Source organism: Monocercomonoides exilis (assembly GCF_001643675.1).
Source record: "Monocercomonoides exilis strain PA203 chromosome Unknown scaffold42-869251, whole genome shotgun sequence".
In the NCBI taxonomy this organism is placed as follows: Eukaryota; Preaxostyla; order Oxymonadida; family Polymastigidae; genus Monocercomonoides; species Monocercomonoides exilis.
This window is the reverse complement of record NW_027150587.1, coordinates 372,501-391,298: the sequence shown is the minus strand read 5'-3', so window position 1 is coordinate 391,298 and position 18,798 is coordinate 372,501. Positions and strand designations below refer to the sequence as shown.

Below are 18,798 nucleotides of genomic sequence, written 5' to 3'. Positions count from 1 at the left end.
TCTGCCAAAGCCTTTCTGTTCGAAGAAGCAGTTGAAGATTGTGGGATTTAAGTTGATGAATTTCTAACTGATTTCAAAACAGTAAACACACATCAATCAAGAGGTTGTGAAATATGTGTAGTGTGAGGAACAAATGTAATGACATCCACATTCTTTTCCAAAATTTTTCTCCGAATTATAGGATCTGCACGAGAGCTGTGCGAATATTTTAATATCAAACATCTCTCTTCCGTTAATCACATTCTTTTCTTTCTTTCTAATATTTTTGGATCCAGAACACGAAAAGAGTGTCGTTCGAATAAAGAAAACTTCATCCAACCGTTTGGATTGCTCCACACATCATGCGAAGGATATAGCAAAGGAGTCAACTCTTCCCAAATATTGGAACTTAGCTAAAGAACAATTGTGGGAAAAGAAAAGCCATCCAAGGCAACAGCAGCCACAAGCGTCATATTTTGAACTCTCGAAGAAGCAAGGCAATTGGATGCAGGAGACTCCGAGGATGTCGCAACAAGTTTTTGGAAATTATAAGATTGTCTTAGTGATGTTTCATCCACATAAAAGATCAGCTTATGTCAATATTTGTATTTTGAATGGAAATCATCAAGCGTTTCAAACGTTGGTCTCAAAACGTTCTGACAAGATGATGAAATGTTTTTTGAATCCAAAATTTTTGGCTTTTGGAATTTCAATTCGGGTTGATTTCGCAAATAGGAATAGACAGCAAATTTAAATTTTCTTTTTTTTGATGAAACATCTTCAATAGTCCCAGATGCTTCATTTTCAATTTCAATTAAAATCTAAATTGTGTTATTTTTATTGAAAATAAGAGTATTTGGAGGAAAATATGGACTTTCAAGCATTTTTTGCACAAAGTACTATAAAATTGTTCTTCTCATATCTTTAAAAAAGTTTCCTCAGATTTGGTAATTGATTGGATTCTCATATCTATGAATTAGCGCCAATGACAACATTGCAAAATGTTTTGTGATCTCACACGGATTTTGAAAAATGAATCTGTTTAAAAGAATTCATTAATCACAAAAAGAAAATAAAAAGTGAATTATATTTCAATGCAAAAGCTTGAAGTTGTATATTTTTTCCCAAATATATATTAAGCTCCCTTATCATATGTGATGGAAAATGAATGGAAAATAGGCTAAAAATTATCGATGCATGGAAAAATGTGACTGAAAACGAATGTTATAATATTCATTGTTGTTATATCCGGTTCAGACTGAATTCGGTTCTTGACAGAAAATGCTATGAAAAACGTCAGCAGCCATTTTGTGCAATCCTAAGTCTGTTCCTTCTTCTGTTCTCTTCTCTTAGGTGGATTACACTGCTATCTCTGGAAAACTTGATAGAGAAATTACCGATGCAGAAGCAGAAATTTGAGGAAGAAGTGTTTGGACACCAAGCCAGCCTTGTACACAACCTGGACGAGAGGCTGCTTCGGTTGCCTAAGAAAGTCCAGTGGTTTGCTGGAAAAGTGGAGTTTGCATCATTGATCCGAACGTGGCTACTGCACATAGATCGTGACTTTCAATGAAAAGAAGAGGAATTGATGGAAAATTTCCCTTTCAATAAAGGTGCTTATGCATTAACGTTGTTTTCAATGTTTCAGTTCATTTTGGTTTTGGTTATTTCAAAAATATTGTTGTCACAGAATTCAGTTAGAATGCAATGTGTTCCATGAAGTGATTATTAAAAAATACTAAAGAAAGTTCAGTTTTGTCATTTTTTCACAATTGCTTTGAATTCTTTTGAACGAAGAAAAGATTTGTTTTTTGATCCGCGAAACCATATTACTGATTTTGTGCTCGTCACTTTTCATTTGTCTGAAAACAACACAAATCAACACAGTTGTGTAATTCGATTTATTTTTTATTAGAGTTTTGAGAACTTTCAAAACTGTGAACATCAAACTTTGGGCAGCAATTTTCATCTCAATGATTCTGCCAATTATTCAAAAAACAGTTAGAATCTTTTTCTTGGAGAGTTACCGAGCGATTCGGGAGTGAATATTGCAAGCCAAATGTCATGGGTGAATTTGTTTTATGAAGTGGTCCAGGAAGCCTTGATCCTTCCGCTTTTCCATCTTTTGGGAAAGTCATTGAATGATTTGAAAGAGTTTGCAAACAAGGTCAGAACAGGAATAACTATCACAGCAGCGGTTTATGTTTTTGTGTACATAATTTTGGTTTCTGCTGCAAAGCCCCTTGTGGTTTTCATGGCGCAAAATAATGAACTTATTGATGTGACAGTGACATACGTCAGAATAGAAACTGTTGGAGGAATATTTTCAACGCTGTGGAGGTTTATTTCACTTGTTCTTGTGACGTTGAAAAAAGAAAAATACATGTACATCTTGCTGATTATTCAGATACTGTTAACGATCATTCTGGACACATTTTTGGTGAGCACTTTGAAAGTTTCATTGAATATTGGAGTTAACGGAATTGCCATTTCGAATATCATTGTCAATTTTGTCATATTTATTGTTGCATTGCTCTTGCTGAGAAGAGAAGGCATAAACTTCTTTGTGAGAATCAAATGGAATTTTGGTTGGCTGAAGGAGTTGTTCAGTGTTGGGAAGCATAATGGTTTGGAATCATTATTGAGAATAACAAAAAAATTCTAAAATTATATCTTCATCTCAAACAAACTTTATTCCTCAGCAAATTCTTCATCATCTCTTTGAACCTTTGAAACACCAAAGGAATTCAGAAGAGCGAAGTTGACTGAGAATGAGAGCTGTCCTTATTTTTATAATAAAAATGAGAAGAAGTTGAAACATTCTTTTTTGAAACAGCAGGAACAGAAAAAGCTGAAAAGAAAATGAAAAATGGATCAATTTACAAGCAGCTTTTCAAAGAAACAAATGAATGAATATCGTTGAAAAAAAGTGTCTTTGGAATGCCAATTTCATGATCTTCAAGATGAATGTTCAACATCCCTCTCAAGTCTTCAAAAAAGCCGATGCTTGGCAAACACAACACAAAACTCTAAGTTTTTCTTGTTTATGTGTTTATCATTTCAATGGTTTCCAAATGATAAGTCAACCATATTTCTTTCACAATGAATGAAAATGATAAGACCAATCATTGAATTTTCTCATTCATATGAAAATATCAACGGGTCATTCAAAGCTTGTTGAGAAATTGAATCCCTTTCATTTTGATGAGTGATATTTGATGTTTCTCTTTCTCTTTCTTTCTTTCTTCTTTTCACTATTTTCAGCATTTCCTCAATTGTTCTATGTTGACTTTCTGCTTCAAATATAAATAAGTTAAAGTGAAGTAGAGAAAGACAACTTTTGAAAGACATGTTTGAACAAAACAGTGGAAATGAGGATCTTTCTTGAAAAATGAAGAATTCGGAATTTTGTTGAAATTCAGTTCTCTCTTGAATTAATTTGTTTGGACCGATCGAGTGAAAGAAAACAATGATGAGCGAATAAAATATGATGATTGTTTGAAGTGCATTTTGGAGAAGAATGGTAATTCACAACCATTCAATTCAGTTTGTCAAATTATTTCTTATTTTCATCTTTTTTTGTGTGTGTTTGTGTTCTTCTGATAAGCTTGATTGCCAAAATCCTTCAAACACTCTTCAATTTCCTCTCTTTCTCTTTCTCACTCGCTTTCGTTCTCCTTCATCCACATTTTCTTCACCAGTTTCACTCAGATATTCTTTCATCCAAAAACTCCATTCACCATAAACCTTCAAAAGGCATTAGCACAATGTGTTTTTCTCCAAAAATCCAGAAGCTTCTTCCTCTTTTCCCACTTGTCTCTCTTTCGTTATCCTTTTCCAATTTTTTTTGGAATTCTTCCAAAGGTCAAATTCCGATTTTTTTCTGACTCTTTTCCAAAGCCATTCAGTCCTTCTCCATTCAACAGAACTTACCTCAAAATCAATTCAAAAAGTTTAAAATGAAAATAGCAAACTTCCAGAAATGTTGAAACATGTTTCAATGTTGTATTCTTCAGACAATGTTTTGTTTCCTCATCAAATATTCATTTTTCATTATTTTTTCAAAACTCTTTCACAAAGCTTCGCTGACCATTCCTTTTCAGCCATATCCCACATTTGAATGAGTTGATTTCCAGCTTTCCGAAAAAAGTGAGACTCTTTGTTTCAAATTTAAAAAAATGTTTACGCCAGACGCACTATCAATCAAATTGTTCTGTTTCGTTGAAAATGCTCTTTTCTGCATTCAAAATATATTCATCCAAGATTCAGAGATATTCAACTCTTCCGTTCGCCAGCAAATCAGACTCTCTACAAAAAATATTTCTTTATAGAAATTTCATTCAGATAAATAGAAAAAATATGTTGTACACACATTCAGATTCTTTTATTCAAAAAATTGAATTGTTGGCAAATTAAAAGAATATCGGAACTTTCAAATTATGATTATTCTTGTTTCTATTGATTTCTTTTGTGTTTATAAAGTGTTGAAATGTGAAAAAAGTTGTCGGAAAACGATTAAAAAAAACTTTCAATAATTTTTTATTCTAGCTGATCAAATGAAAATTTCTGCTTATTCATCAGAATAATTAGAAGCATCCTCTCCGTCATCAACGCTATTTGAATCTTCTTCTTTTTCATCATCACGCGGCCCATGCAGTATGTCGTCAGCATCAGGAATTTCTTCATTTTCTGAAAAATCAATTTCTTCATCAGCAATAATTGGTTTTTCTTCTGGAATAAAATGAATCATTTTTTGCTAAATATCAGCAAAACTTGGTTTTAGATTCCTTTGAACAAGCCACATGGATAAACAATCGGCAATGAATGTTTTCCTTACTCCATGCTTTGGAAAAAACGCTCTTAAATGACTCCACAACACTTCAACGGTATTGGTACATGCACCTGTTTCTGGATCTTTGAAGTTCCTTTTATGACAGACCGTAATATGTTCATAACCAATATCTTTCAGACAATTATAGCTTTTCCATTCATCACTAATAATTGTTGTGCCAGCTAATATCCTATCTTGAATAATAGGGATCAATGTTTCTTTTTTCCTGTCTGGCACGATAATAACAAAATTTGTTCCAGCTCCTCCTCCTTCCTTCCTCTCAACTCCTCCGAAAATCCACAGCAAATCCTTCTTTCTTCCTCTTCCATATTTCCTTCTCCTCCAAACTGCCTCATCTATTTCGACGTATTTTCCCGGTCCTCCTAATTTCGGCATCGTTTCGTTCCAAATTTGTGTGCACACAACTCTCACAACGCTTGTCCAATAACCAATAGTTGGATATGAAACACCCGTCAGCAAATGATTTTGTTTCAAACCAATTCCGATCCAATAGTACAATAGAATTTGCAAAACCATATTTATTGGTAGTTTCATTTTGGAAAATACGGAATTTTCAAATATTGAGGTTTTTTTTCGGCAAGTTTGACACCAAAGATATTTGTAACCTTCTGTTTCCTCCCTGATTCTCCTTTTGCATCTGCATTTAGGGCAATCCTTGGTAGCGAACTCTTTAAAACGTTTGAAAAACCAATTCCACGTTTCTTCTTTATCATGGAAGATCGTATTCAATCGAAATACTGTTTGACTATTTTTTTCCTCTTCAGATCTTGCCATAAAACTTTTTTGATCATTAACCATAGAGTAGAATTTTTTTGACTTTTCCATGTTTTTTTAAACTTTTTGAAAAGACTTTCCGATAGCTGAAAATTTGCATATTGTATCAATATATAATATAAATGACTTTCACTATTTTTTTGTGCAAAATTGAGAGTTCCGATATACTTTTATTTTGCCAAATTGTTGCATTTCATTAGATGAATTTTGAATAGATTTTTTTTATTCAAATAAACCAGGCTTATTCAAATGAACTCATGTTTATTCGAATAGATCAAGTTCATTTGAATAAACCGAGTTCATTTGAGATAGACTGAGTTCATTTGAGTTACGAAAATTTATTTTAAAAACAAATATTTTTTATGTCTATAAAATTGAATACAAAGACTTTCAAATATTATTTGCATAATAATTATGTAATTTTGGAAATGATTTTTGTTGTTTTCGACATATTCCTTCAAAGATCAAAAGGATCAAAATATTTTAAAAACAGAAATAATTCTTTGTCACCGATACATAATTTATAACGCAACAACATCACATTCTTTGATTGTTAAACCTTTTGTGAATGAAATCCACATGCTTTAACAATTTTAAAAATTGATGAAAAGAAGAATTCCATGAATTATGAAATGAAAAGAAACATTTTATTTGCGCAAAATAAGTGAATTGAAATTATTCAGATTTATAAAATGGATTGCATCAACACATACATAAACAACTTGTTTTTGAACTTTAATTGATTCGAAAACATTAAAGGACTTGAAAAAAATTATCGGATAATATTTGAAATTGATATAATTTTTTTAAAAAAGATAAAAAAACAAATTAATGAGTCTTCATTATTTCATTGAACAATGAATAAAGTTTAACCGCTTTTCTCTTTCTATTTGGACGAGCTTCTCACACAAGCATTTCTTGTTTCATCGTTGTCTGCCTGTCTGGAACATGCGAAATTCTACTCTGCTCAATCAAGCCATCAAAACAAAAGATCGCAAACATTATGCATTGAATGGTAACAGCGTTGACTTGACGAATGTCTCGACGATCAATATGGAGCTGATGTTCGGAAGCATTGAAGCTGTGTTGGCACTAACGGAAATGCAAGACGGGACACAAGAAATGAATGAAGGTGACAGTCCAATAGTGCACCTGAAATGCTGCACGCTCCATTCACTTCTCCAAAATGCTCCATCTGAGCCCTCTATCTTCAGTTGCAGTGGCATCGAGCTTTTCAACGTGTCCGTGCAAAACACATCAATGAAGAACTGTGGAAGCAGCGAAAGCGAGAAAGGTGGAGGAATGATCATGAGCTTGTGCGAAGGAAGTTTTTTCGAGTTCCGTTTTTCTGCTGTCTCTGGATGTTTCTGCTCAGAAAGTGGAAGAGGAGGAGCGATATTCCTGAATTGCTCGTCAATCGCGAGCGACAGTCCGTTGCCGTTCCTCTTGGAAAACACAACTTTCATGAACAACAAGGCGCTCACAGGACGAGACCTGTATGTGAGATGCACAAATATCAGATCTCAAATCAGCATCGAGCTCATCCAGCTCGACTTCAGACCTCCGTTTGTTCGGGATCTTACCATGTGGAGTTGCACTGCAACCAACTATTGCGAAGAGCAAGATCTTCTACTGCTTGTAGTTGTGTATCAGAGCGAAACGATATTTGCATCTTTTTCAGTCGACAATGCCTCTGACACGCGCCAGTGTGGTGTAATGAGCGAACCATGCATTTCGTTGAATATTGTGCTTCCCCACATAATTCCTTCGGCTTGCAGCAATTTGCTCATCGACAAAAGCGCTGTGGTGTCAGGAGAAGCAAGCACAAGCGATGTCTCAATCGAGCAGCTGGATCCGGAAGGCATAGGAGGGGATATTCTAATGAACCTCATCATCGAAATCAAGAGGGGAAGTCTCCTTTCGTGCTCATCGAGAGTGAAAATGGAATCTCTTTCGTTTTTGTTTGGAAGCGCTTTTTCTTCTACGCATTTGAGGTTGCTGTCGCTTGCTGATGTCAACTTGTTGATTGACGATACAAAAAAACTTATGAAGATTCGAGCAGAAACTCTGAAATTGAACTGAATTGCTCAATTATTGAAGTGAGCGGAAGAAGATTGTTGATGTCTTTCTTTTGTTTTGCTGGCCTCTGTCTTAGTACTTCATGTCTGGCAGCAAGTTGTGGGCAATATTTCTCGTGTGCATTTCTGAATTTCACAGATGTTATATCTGGTGTGCTGATGGTTTTTCACGACTGGCAAAGCTGTCCTTTCAGCAGATGCTTATTTCAAGCTGCAAATTTTATTAATCTGCTCTCATTCTTTACAACTGCAAAGACTGCCAGCTCCAGAACATTCAGATGAGAGGCACTCGGAGTGGATCAAGCGTGATTGTGTTTTCATCAGATGGTTCGGGAGGGCATTCAAACATCCAGGGCATTCATTTGGAATTTGATGATATGCGCGTTTCAAGTGAATCGTTGGTTTCTGTTGAATGCCAAGATTAAGATATTGAAATGAATTTCTTGGCTGTTTCAAACACAGTTCTTGGGGGTGTGTGCTCAGTGAGCGTGACGTCGAATGACTCAGCATTTCTGTTGAAGCACTCTTCATTACAAAACATAACCCGAGATTCGCTTGGCCCGTGCTGTTTGGCTGTCTCATCTTTGTGTTTTTGTTGCTGGAGTTGAAGAAATGCTCGAACAAAATGTGTGCTTCTTCGTATAAAAAATGTTGCATTGCGGCGTTGACAGATTTGACAGATACTAGCATGCCTTTGTGCGTATTCGACGGAGCAGCAAGCGCGTCAGAGCTGAGAACGAACAACAAGCGATCAGAAGAGCTATGCCAGTGGAGCGGATCGATGGTTGATCTTCTCAATTGCTCGGCAGCAATTAAAGACACCACAATAACCAATTTGTCCAAGAGATGACTGTCGATCTCTGGTGGAAGCATCTCCACGCTATTTATATTGTTTGCTAATAACAGCCCGAACGAAGCTGGCCATCTATCCGTAAGGAGTAGCATCGCGTGCTCTGGCCATGCACTACTGTTCATTCAAAGCCTGAAAGGCTGGGATGGCTTTCTTCAGAACTTCGACGTGAATTGCAAACGATGATTACACCTTCGAAGGCTTGGCCTGAGAAAAAGAATCAGTGCTTTTCATTCCACAGCTGGCTTCAGTGAAGTCTCGCCTGCAAGGCAGTACCCTTGCCGTTGATCTTACTGGATCCTTGCTCCTGCCCTGTGGCTTGGCTCTCCAGGTTGACTAATTCGATGGTTCGGTTCACAATCTCCAGTCGTATCCGCTGCAGTCAGAGGAGTTTGCAGGTGAAACAGAGTTTCACATAGCTATTCCAGCCTCAATTGTTACAACTGTGTTAGAGGCAACAGAAGTGTCCGTAAAGATCTTATTTGGAAGGACTGAATTTCTAGCCTCAACTGATTCATTCATTCTGAAAAACAGATGAAGGCATCAATCAAAAGGAGATGAAAGAATTGTTGAAGGAGGAAAGGTTGGAAAATCAATGATGACATTGGTTGTTAAAGTTTTATTCGTTGTGATATTATTAATTGCACTTGTTGTTCATACAGCAGCAACTATTTGAGGAGGAGGGCAAAAGAAGAAGCGAACTAAAGCAAGGAGATTTTTAACGATGTCATAAAGAAAAATCTAAAGAAAGTCAAGATGATAATGACTTAGACATCATTTGATGCTCATTGGAGGAGAGAGGAGAAGAATGCAGTGAAGAAGAATATTGAGAGGCTTTGTGAAATAAATCGATAAATGAAAATAGAATATATCAACTTAACGGAGAAAGTAGTGAAGATGAAAGCTGCCTCAATCTGTCGATTCGACTGAGTGCTTCAGAAACATATGCTTTGTTTGTTGAGAATTACTCCGGGAACATCAAAAGAAACAAATTTTTGTTTTTGATATTTAATTACGTGATGATCACATTTTTTGTTAATGAGAAAAAACAGTACAAAAGAATGATAACAAAATGATATTTGCATTCATTTCTAGCTCTTTTTATCAAATAAAATCATCTTGAAGCATATCTGAAATTTTATTTTTCAAAATAGAAAAATCTCAGTTATTAAGATTTTTCAATTTTTTTGTTGATAAAGTGAAAGATAAAACACAAAAATATTATAATGAGTGTTCACTATTTTTTTATGAATTATTTATTTAAGTGCATCGCACTTTATTCAAGTGTCACTTCAACCATCTTAAATAACATGACTTCATTTAAGAAAAACCCAGTCCATTCAAATAAGTTGAATTTATTCAAATAAAAAAATTCTATTCACAATTCATCTATTAGTCCAACAAATAATAAAATAATTAGACAGAATTCAATCGTTTGTAATTAATTTCCTGTGATTTATGCAAACATCGAAATTAACATTATTTAATTTGCAGCAAATGTTCACTCATGGAATTCTCATTATGTCGTGGAAAAGCAACTTGAATATCAATCAGATCTCAGTGTCCATTATTATATAATTGAATAATCGGAAGCGCTGTATTTCTCTGTCGCTAGGAGTCAAAAATGTCAACGCAAGGAAAAATGGTATGAGCGCTGATAATGTATTAGTGACTTTGAGTTTTTAATAAATCATCAATTTCTTCTATCGAAACATATACGAATTCAATATGAATTCTGAAAATGGGGTTGTTTTCTGAATGAAATTCTTCACCATAAATACAGGATACGAACAACACAAAAATTTTCATAAGTTTGCATTCGTTGCTGCGTATTTATTCTTTTTGATTGGAATTCTTTCTTTCTTTATTTTTTTTGAAGAATTGTTTTCCCAGTTGAATAAATCAGCTGATGAGCAAAAACAGAAAATTGAAGATATGAGTGGATTGATCAAAGAAATGAATGGAGAAGAATTCTATCCTGTTTTCACGACAGAGCTGTTTGATTCATTGAACAAAATGATTGATGAAAAGAAACTTTTGATGAAAAATGCAATTTTGTTGTTGAAGCGCCTGGGATATTGGAAAATTATGAAAGATGCTCGGATTTCGACTTTTGAACGATCTTCGTTGTGCAAAATGCTTGAAAAGATGATTATTAAAGAAGATCAGAAAAAAGATAAAAAGAATGAAAAGCTTCTGGTTGATCTCTGCGAATGCTATATTATGCTGAGCAACGTAACTTCTTCGAAATTGCTTTCAATTTGTGTGCACTGTCTTCTGAAAGCTGGATTGAAGAAAGAGGAAGACAAGGAAACGCAAAAAGAAGTGGAAATGGCAATGTTGGCCTTGAATCATTTAAACAAATTTAAAGTTTGATCATTTCAATCTCACTTTTGATATTATTGTTTTCTTTTCATTTCTTTTTTATAAGAAATTGGATAAAGAACTGTATCTGAATGAGATCAAGGAGATCATTGAATATCATCAGGAGCATCGCAATCTCACTCAACTTGCCTATCAGTCTGCTTGGCAGTTTTTGACAGGTAGATTATACTTTGATCCTAGCCTTGACCATGTTATTGTGAACGAACTGCACTTTGAAAGAGAGGCTGCAAGAGAATTGGAAGAGCTGACAAGAAATGTGAATTGGAAGAAGAGAAAAGAGGAAGAGAAAAGAGATAAAGAAAGCAGAGAAACGAAAAACTTGAAGCAATGGCTTCAGACGATTGCGTTTTTCTTGGAATACTGTCAGTTGTGGAATGATGAAATTGTTGACCTTGTCTGCAGCATTGTGAAAATATTTCGAGCAGCAAAGGATAATCACAAAGAACTTTGCGATCAATGCATTTCTTTATTTGAAGAAGTAGCTGGTAGCAAAAATGGATCAGCTGATGGCTTGTTGAATAGTGGAGCTGTTGAACTCATTTTGGAGGAGATTCAGCAATCGACATTGGATTTCAAGATGACGATTAACTTCTTTCTGTTCTTAATAGATCCTTCAAGTGAATTGAAAGAAAAGAAGAGAGATGAAATGGAAGAGGCGAAAAGAAAAAACTTGAAAAGGAAAGTGTTTGAAAAGATGGAAGAAGAAGGATATGAAGATACAGTCACAAGTTTCCTCGGAATATTTTATTTTCTCCGTGAAAAATATTGTGATCATACATTATCATTAGATATTTCTGATTATCTTGTGAATGTTTAGCCAAATGAAAAGAATTTGGCTCTGTTTCTCAAATTTTCATTTTTTCGTTTTTTCGTCATTTCACATATGCCAGAGATAATTCAAAATGAAATGAAATAAAATAAAAATCATTTATAAATTGTTTTTCCCACTTCTTTTTCAAAATGAAATGAAGAAACAAGAAAAAAAAAAAAAAAAAAAAAAGATTTGATATTTAGACAAAGTCTTTCTTTTCTTCTTCAAAAGCCTTCCCAAAAAGAAAGAAGCAATAAGAATAATTTTGTAAATAAAGCAATTCTGAATTAATTCATCGATAATAACGAATTTTCTTTCACTTTGTTGTTCATTTGTTCATCTGAACGCCTTTTTGTTGCATTTTCCACCGACCTCTTCAAATCCAAGCAAGCTGAATGAAAAAGCGAAGGAAATCGCAAATATGAAGATACGTTCTCATCAACAAGCCGAACGCAAATCAATATAGACTTTATTTTCTATTATTCTGTTTTGATTTGTTAGGGTTTCTTTGGGGGTTTTTCTTTCTGCTTGAATGAGTTTTTCTGAAATGACAAGAAGATGATAATGAAAAACAGAAAGAAGAAGAATTTGAAAGGAAGGGAATTCAAATGGAAGAGGAGAGGAAGAAGTGAAAGAGGAAGATGAGGAGGAAGAAGAGGAAGAAGACGAAGACGATGGCAATAAAGCATGTAGATTGAAAATGAATGAAATAAAAGATGATGAGCTTGAAAACGGATATATTTGAGAATTTGAAACATTCCATTTCATTTTTCTGAATGCAATCTTCGTTTTCATTCAAATTAAGAAAAAGAATGATTCAATATTCTATTGGCTGGTGTTTGTGGGAGAAGAAATTGCAGCAAAATGAAAAATGGCTCATCATTCATCAGCCTTCATATGATAGCATTTGAAGCTTCTTGCAATGTTGTTAGCATTCAAAAATTGTTCTCCCTTTTCGAATACCATAATTTTTGCAACGATTAGCTTCCTAAAGAAAAAAGAATTCCACACAAATTCCTTTGCTGCAGATGCGAATGCAAATAACTCGTTTTTTTTTTTTTTCAGAAATTCTTCTTTTTTGAGATTTAATTCAGTGGAGTGACATTTGAAATAATCGTTCATGGCTCGGTTGATGGCATAGACAAATTCCATGTGCACTATGCCCCATTGTTCTGGATGAATTATCTTTGTCCAAATAACTTTTCCTTTCAGGACACACTGTAACAGAAAAACTTCTTGCATTTGCCTGCCTTTTAGATTCGACTTCCGTTACAAAAAAAATGAAAAAAGAGTGTTCGCATGTAGCCGCAAGCAGTCTCTTTTCTTCAGTAATTGCAAGAAATATGAACAATTCAGTTCTCTCTTTTTGTTTGCAGCTGCCTCTTTTCACAAATATTCTTCATGTACCTCGTGAAAGCTTTCCAATTTTTAAAAGAGCTGCTAAACTCTTGTATTTGCATTGCCTTTCCAGCATTCTTCGGATGTCATTTGGAAGAAAGTCTAAATGAATCAGAGGTTTCCTTTTTGTTCTTTTTTGTAAATAGGAACAAAAAAGAAATTTTCAAGATAAATTAATTGTAAATGTTGCAGAAGTCTCCAGATTGCATTTTTTCCTTTTGAAGCGATAAACGAAGCAGTATCAGAAACACTTCATTTGTAATAATTGTAATTGTTTTTTCAAAAAACAAAAACAACCAGTTAATTCTTTCGAAGAATTCCATGCTTCTGCAATACGAATAAACCAAAATGAATACTCCATTGAAATTAACTTCAACGTTTGTGCTTTATTTTCTTTAAAGGTTTCAATCCGAGCGTCGGGCTCAAAATATCAAGATAATCCTTCATCGTTTTTTCGATGTCTTGGTTTGTTGCCCCTTTGATATTGCTTTTTATGTTCAACATGTTAAACATCTCACCATTTCATTCTTTCAGATCTCTTCAAATTGAAGTTCAAACAGAAAATCTTTCTTGTGTCTGAAATTATTATGGTGCGTTTTCATTTTTATGCATTACTGATGTTCTGAAAAATACTATACGCTCAATTCTTATTATTTTGAAGATTTCGAAAGAGCTCAGTGCCATTATAATTTTTCTGAAAATGATATTATTCATTCAAAATTGTTAAGGGCTTCGAAATCAGCTAAAAAGTGTTGAAATGAAGGTAAGGAAATGTTTTTAATTGTTGACTATGCATTATTTGTTTAACCACAAACATCTTTCGATTTTTGTTTGCTTTTTTGATTGAACTGATTTGATAACAATGAAGAACAAAAATGGCGAAAATGGATTTTTAGGCATGTATTTCAGAGAAACATTTTTATTGCTCATCATTTTCTTTTCTTTTCTTCTTTTCCTTTTTTTGAAGAAATGCTTTCTGAGCTTGAGTGTTGCAGCCGCGGAAACAATCAAAAACAGAAAATTCTCGAAATGAATGCATTAATTGGAGAAATGGAATGGAAGGAATTGGATTCAATTTTGACAAAAGAAACATTTGATAAAATAGACAAGTTGATGGGAAACAGGAAACTATCAACAAAGGCTGCAGTATTGTTGTTGAAGAATATTGGATTTTGTAATGTGATGAAAGATTTGTGGACTTCCAGTTTTTGTAGGTCTTTGCTGTTCCAGAGAATTGAGGAGATGATTTACAACGAAGGAACGAAAATGAAAAGGAAAAATGAAAAGTTATTGGCTGATCTCTGCGAAAGTTATCTCCTGCTTCATTTTGTGGACAATTGTGTGCAAAAAGATTTGCTTTCAATCTGCATTCGCTGCCTGTTGAATGTTGGAGCGAGAGAAGTGAAGGGAAAAGAAGCACAGAATGAAGCTGAAATAGCTTTGCTTGCTTTGAGCAACATTTTCTGTCACGTGGTATGTGAAATGTTATTTGTGATAATTTTTTTAAATTTGTCAAATCTTGTTATATCTTATCATATCTTATAATTTCTTTTCTTTCCTTTTTTTTTTTTTTTTTTTTTTTTTTTTTTTTTTTTTTTTTTTTTTTTTTTTTTTTGAAATTTTATGCTTAAAGAAAATCCGTGAAGTATTGTATTGGAAAGAGATTTCTCGGATTATCCAGTTCCATCAAGAGCACCACAACCTCACGTTGCTTGCATACCAATCCGCTTGGCTCATTTTCATATTTGGTACTGAAGATGAAGAATTGTTTATCAACGCAGCAAGAAACTTAGATTTTGTGAATGAAGCAACGAAAGAATTAGAAGAGCTTGAAAGGGTTGTGGAAAGGAAGAAGGCTGAAGAGAAAACAAGAGGAATGAACGAAATATGCATTTTCAAACGATGGCTCATCACTGCAAATCATTATTTCAGCTTGGACCCTCATTATGAAGCGAATAACGTGCAGTTTATTGCACGTGTTGTGAGGATGTGCAGCTCAATTGCAAAAAATCAAAGAGATGCTCATCTTCTCTGCATGAATGTTTTGATGCAAATGACAGAAAAGGGAGATGTTAGTGTTGCTGATCTGGTGAAAGGTGGGGTTGTTGATTTCTGCTTGAAGGAGTTTTATCAATCAAATGCTGAATATTCACAAGCATTAGTATATTTATTATTTTTTAAAAAAATCACCAAAAGATTGAAAGAAAAGAAGAGAGATGAAATGGAAGAAGCGAAAAGAAAGGAGCTGAAAAGGAAAGTGTTTGAAAAGATGGAAGAAGAAGGATATGAAGATGTTATAATTAGCTTTCGAGGATTTATTGATTTTTTTTCCAAGGAATATTATTTTGGTTTATCGTTGGATGCTTCAAATTATTTTGTAAATGTTTAGTTAAATAAAATGTATTAAATTTTGTTATTCAAAATTTTCATTTTTTGTTTTTATTCATTTTACAATTCAGCAAACATTTGAATTATTTTATAAATGTCATTTTTTCCCTTCATCTAAAAGAAATAAAGAAGTTGCGTAAATTCCAATGTAATTGTTCGGTTGCACTTTTTCTTCAACAAATCTTTTCCACAAATAAATAATTCCATTTTTCGAAAAGAAAGTGATTCTTCATTATGTCCGTTGTCCCTCAGTTAATATCAACTTCAATTCCTCCTCTCTTTTGCTCAATCAAGATGTTTATTGATTGACTCGCTCGTTTTTTCAGATATTCCTCTTTTTATATCTTCCAAAATATTTTCTGTTTATGAAGCTTTCTTCTGCTTTATCTCTCAGATAATTTCAATATTTGAATGGTTTTCAACTTCTCCGTTCTTTCAACACCTCCAAACTGGAACATAAAATCTTCATCATATATGTGGGTGTTTCGGAATTATGAATGAAGTGTTGTCACAAAGGTATAAATTTAATAAAAATAATCGACGAATATTCAAATGAGAAAGAAAATGCAAAAATAATTGCAATCACATGAAAAGCTCGAAATATTCAATCTTCTGCTCATTATTTTTATTCGCTCATTAAAAATAATAAGATAAAATTGATTTTTTTTTTTAGTGGAAAAAAGTAAACCACATTTAAGAATTGTTAATTGGAAACTTGAAAAATCTTAGTCAAAAAGTTCTGGACTTTGTAATTTATCCAATGCTGAAAGAAATCAGCTTTTCTTTCTCATTCTCTTCTTTCTCCATATCCTTGAGGAATCGTTCTTTCAGTGAATTCATATGCTATTTGAGAGCCAATCATCGTTTCTTCTTCCTCGTCATCTCGTTGCTGTTTTCTTTGGAAACAAGCTGAACTGCTCGGCATCAACATAGCAGACGATGAATGGCCTAACCTTCAATTTCGTGGTTTTGAACAACGTCAATAATTGCACATGTATTATTGCTTTTCTTTCTTTTATTGTCTTGCTCTTTTGGAGAAATGAAAGGAGTTGAGAGCATTAAATGTCTCTATTTTGCTTTTTCAACAGCAATTCAACAAATAAATGAAAATTGAATAACCATATTTTGACCCCCCTTTAATCGAATGGAAGAAATGAAGATAAAGAAAAATGGATGAAAAGGAGATGGAAAAGAAATGAGAAAGGACAATATATCTCTCATCCATCGATTCTCAAAATAGGGTTTGTCATATTCGAAGAAAATCTGTTCATTGGTGTTCTGCTTTCTTCGATTCTTTTGCTTGCTTTTCTCTTTCACACACAATTTTCGAAAAGTCCAAAGCCGAAGACACATTGTTCTAGACGCTCACAAAAAAGTTGTTGAGATTTTCTGAAAATTCAGCATAATAGGTGGTGTTGAAAAACGAAAACGTTTCATGATAGCTCGTCATTGTATCTTCGTATCCTTCCTCCTCCAGCCCTTCAAATATTCCTCTTTTCATCTTCTTCAATTCTTCTTCCTCCCATTCTTCCTCCATCTCTCCTTGCATTCTCCTTGAAAAGGAAGAAAATATTTCAAGGCAGTTCACGACTATATCATGATTCAACGTTGTCCGCTGCATCTCCTCCAAAACACATCCTGCAGCCTTGGTCGCTCCAAAAACTGAAGAGCTGCTTTCATCTGAATTGATCATTCTCCCAAACATTTTTATGCTTTTATCGCACATCCTCTTATTGGTGTTCTTTACTGCTCTGTAAAGCCTTGCGACACATTCCGTCAAGCAGTCAGACTCTTCTTTTTGCAAATCATAGCAAAAATAAATGTATGCCTGCACCGAATCCAACCATCTCCTTATTATCTGCACTTCCTTTGTTTTTTCCTGTTCTTCTTCATTTCTCTTCCAATCCACACATCTCGTTAGCTCGCCCAGTTCTCTTGTTGCTTCTTTCACAAAATGCAATTCTTTCTCAATTTCATCTCCCAAATCTTCCTCATTGTTCAATCTGCCAACAAAAAAGTCCCAAGCTGATTGACAGGCAAGACGAGTCAGATTGTGATGTTCCTGATGATATTGGATTATCTCTTTGATCTCGCTCAAATGCAATTCCTGTTCAATTTCCTTTTTTCCATTAATATCAATTTTATCAAATAAGAAATAATAATGAGAAAAAATAAAAAATCAGAACGATTAATGAATATTGCTTTTTTTTTAAAAACCATGCCAAATCATTATCAATATTGCTCAAAGTGAGTAAGGCTATTTCCGCTTCATTTTGTGTTTCTTCATCTTCTTCCTTTTTTAATGCAACTTTCAAAAGGCTACGCACACAATGAGAAAGCAATGATTTCGGTATTTCGAAATCTGTTTCGTCAAGCAGAATATAGCACTCGCTAATGTCAGTCAATAATCTTTCGTCCTTTTTTTCCTCTTTCTTCTCCTCTTCAGCAATCATATTCTTAAATCTCTGGTCCAATAATGACTCTTCAAAGCTCAAATCCGACCACTCATTCAACACTTTGCAACATCCTATTTTCTTTATCAACTGAAAGACCTGCTCCTCAATCAATTTCCTTTCTTTAATAATTTTTTCCAATTCATTGTAAAATTCCACTTTCAGAATAGACTTCAGCTCTTTTTGTCCCATCTCTACCACTATGTGTTTCATTTCTTCCACAATATGCTTTTGATCGTCCACATTGCTCTTTTCAAGTTTGTCAAGCATTTCTTCAAAATGAAAACAATAAATTGCACCATTTTGTGGTTTGCATCAAAAACTTACACACGATTAAACATTTCTCTCTTTGCAGCCTCTTCCTTCCTCCCATTGAACTTTCTGCAATCGTGAGCGCTCATTTTTCTGGATGTTTTCTCTCGAAAACCAAAACCAACCGAATATCAACAAAACCAGTCAAAATTGAGCATTAATGCAAAACATATTTAATAGTCAGTTGAACCATCGTCCCATGGCACAGAATGCATGAACATTTAACAATGAACAACAACCGATACAACAATTGAAATACACACAATAACAAACATTTTGTTTCCAAAGAATGTTGAAAAGCAAACAAATCTGTTGGGATATTTGATCATTAATAATCATAATTGGAGAAGCTCAATTGTTGAAAGTTATTTCTTGAATATAACATTCAATGCTTTTGTACAATCTGAATTTGTTCGAATCGTTTTATATTTTCGTTCTTTTTCTTTTTTTTTTTTTCATTCAACGTTTTGAAATACAAATACTATGGTTTTTTGAGACGGTAAAAGAAATTTTGTTGA

At 33.9% G+C, this 18,798-nt stretch overlaps 8 protein-coding genes across 8 annotated transcripts in view; 3 read left to right on the top strand and 5 right to left on the bottom strand.

Annotated features, from left to right (window-relative positions):
• Positions 1-4,549: 4,549 nt before the first annotated feature.
• MONOS_4664 (uncharacterized protein) lies at positions 4,550-4,729 on the bottom strand (the record flags this gene model as incomplete). Its single annotated transcript, XM_067874756.1, has 1 exon — positions 4,550-4,729. The coding sequence occupies one exon, from the start codon at positions 4,727-4,729 to the stop codon at positions 4,550-4,552; it is 180 nt and encodes a 59-aa protein (XP_067722334.1).
• A 6-nt stretch (positions 4,730-4,735) lies between these two features.
• MONOS_4665 (putative Uncharacterized transposase-like protein) lies at positions 4,736-5,347 on the bottom strand (the record flags this gene model as incomplete). The annotated part of the gene is made up of 1 exon (XM_067874757.1): positions 4,736-5,347. One exon carries the CDS (start codon positions 5,345-5,347, stop codon positions 4,736-4,738), a length of 612 nt encoding a protein of 203 aa, XP_067722333.1.
• A 1,206-nt stretch (positions 5,348-6,553) lies between these two features.
• On the top strand, positions 6,554-7,687 carry MONOS_4666 (uncharacterized protein; the record flags this gene model as incomplete). Its single annotated transcript, XM_067874758.1, has 1 exon — positions 6,554-7,687. The coding sequence occupies one exon, from the start codon at positions 6,554-6,556 to the stop codon at positions 7,685-7,687; it is 1,134 nt and encodes a 377-aa protein (XP_067722332.1).
• Positions 7,688-7,917: 230 nt separating this feature from the next.
• On the bottom strand, positions 7,918-8,658 carry MONOS_4667 (uncharacterized protein; the record flags this gene model as incomplete). The annotated part of the gene is made up of 1 exon (XM_067874759.1): positions 7,918-8,658. The coding sequence occupies one exon, from the start codon at positions 8,656-8,658 to the stop codon at positions 7,918-7,920; it is 741 nt and encodes a 246-aa protein (XP_067722331.1).
• Positions 8,659-10,468: 1,810 nt separating this feature from the next.
• MONOS_4668 (uncharacterized protein) lies at positions 10,469-11,735 on the top strand (the record flags this gene model as incomplete). The annotated part of the gene is made up of 2 exons (XM_067874760.1): positions 10,469-10,903; positions 10,965-11,735. 2 exons carry the CDS (start codon positions 10,469-10,471, stop codon positions 11,733-11,735), a joined length of 1,206 nt encoding a protein of 401 aa, XP_067722330.1.
• Positions 11,736-14,156: 2,421 nt separating this feature from the next.
• Positions 14,157-15,516, top strand: MONOS_4669 (uncharacterized protein; the record flags this gene model as incomplete). Its single annotated transcript, XM_067874761.1, has 3 exons — positions 14,157-14,600; positions 14,761-15,251; positions 15,324-15,516. 3 exons carry the CDS (start codon positions 14,157-14,159, stop codon positions 15,514-15,516), a joined length of 1,128 nt encoding a protein of 375 aa, XP_067722329.1.
• Positions 15,517-16,313: 797 nt separating this feature from the next.
• Positions 16,314-18,582, bottom strand: MONOS_4670 (uncharacterized protein). Its single transcript, XM_067874763.1, has 4 exons — positions 18,554-18,582; positions 18,300-18,386; positions 17,738-18,240; positions 16,314-17,634 (listed from the first exon to the last, which is right to left on the bottom strand). The coding sequence occupies exons 2-4, from the start codon at positions 18,367-18,369 to the stop codon at positions 16,873-16,875; spliced, it is 1,335 nt and encodes a 444-aa protein (XP_067722328.1). The 5' UTR covers positions 18,370-18,386; positions 18,554-18,582; the 3' UTR covers positions 16,314-16,872.
• A 163-nt stretch (positions 18,583-18,745) lies between these two features.
• MONOS_4671 (uncharacterized protein) overlaps positions 18,746-18,798 on the bottom strand; it is a 2,653-nt gene continuing 2,600 nt past the window's right edge. The window contains exon 4 of the mRNA XM_067874764.1: positions 18,746-18,798. This exon is cut by the window's right edge and continues 990 nt beyond it. The gene's annotated coding sequence lies outside the window, so the exon portion shown is untranslated.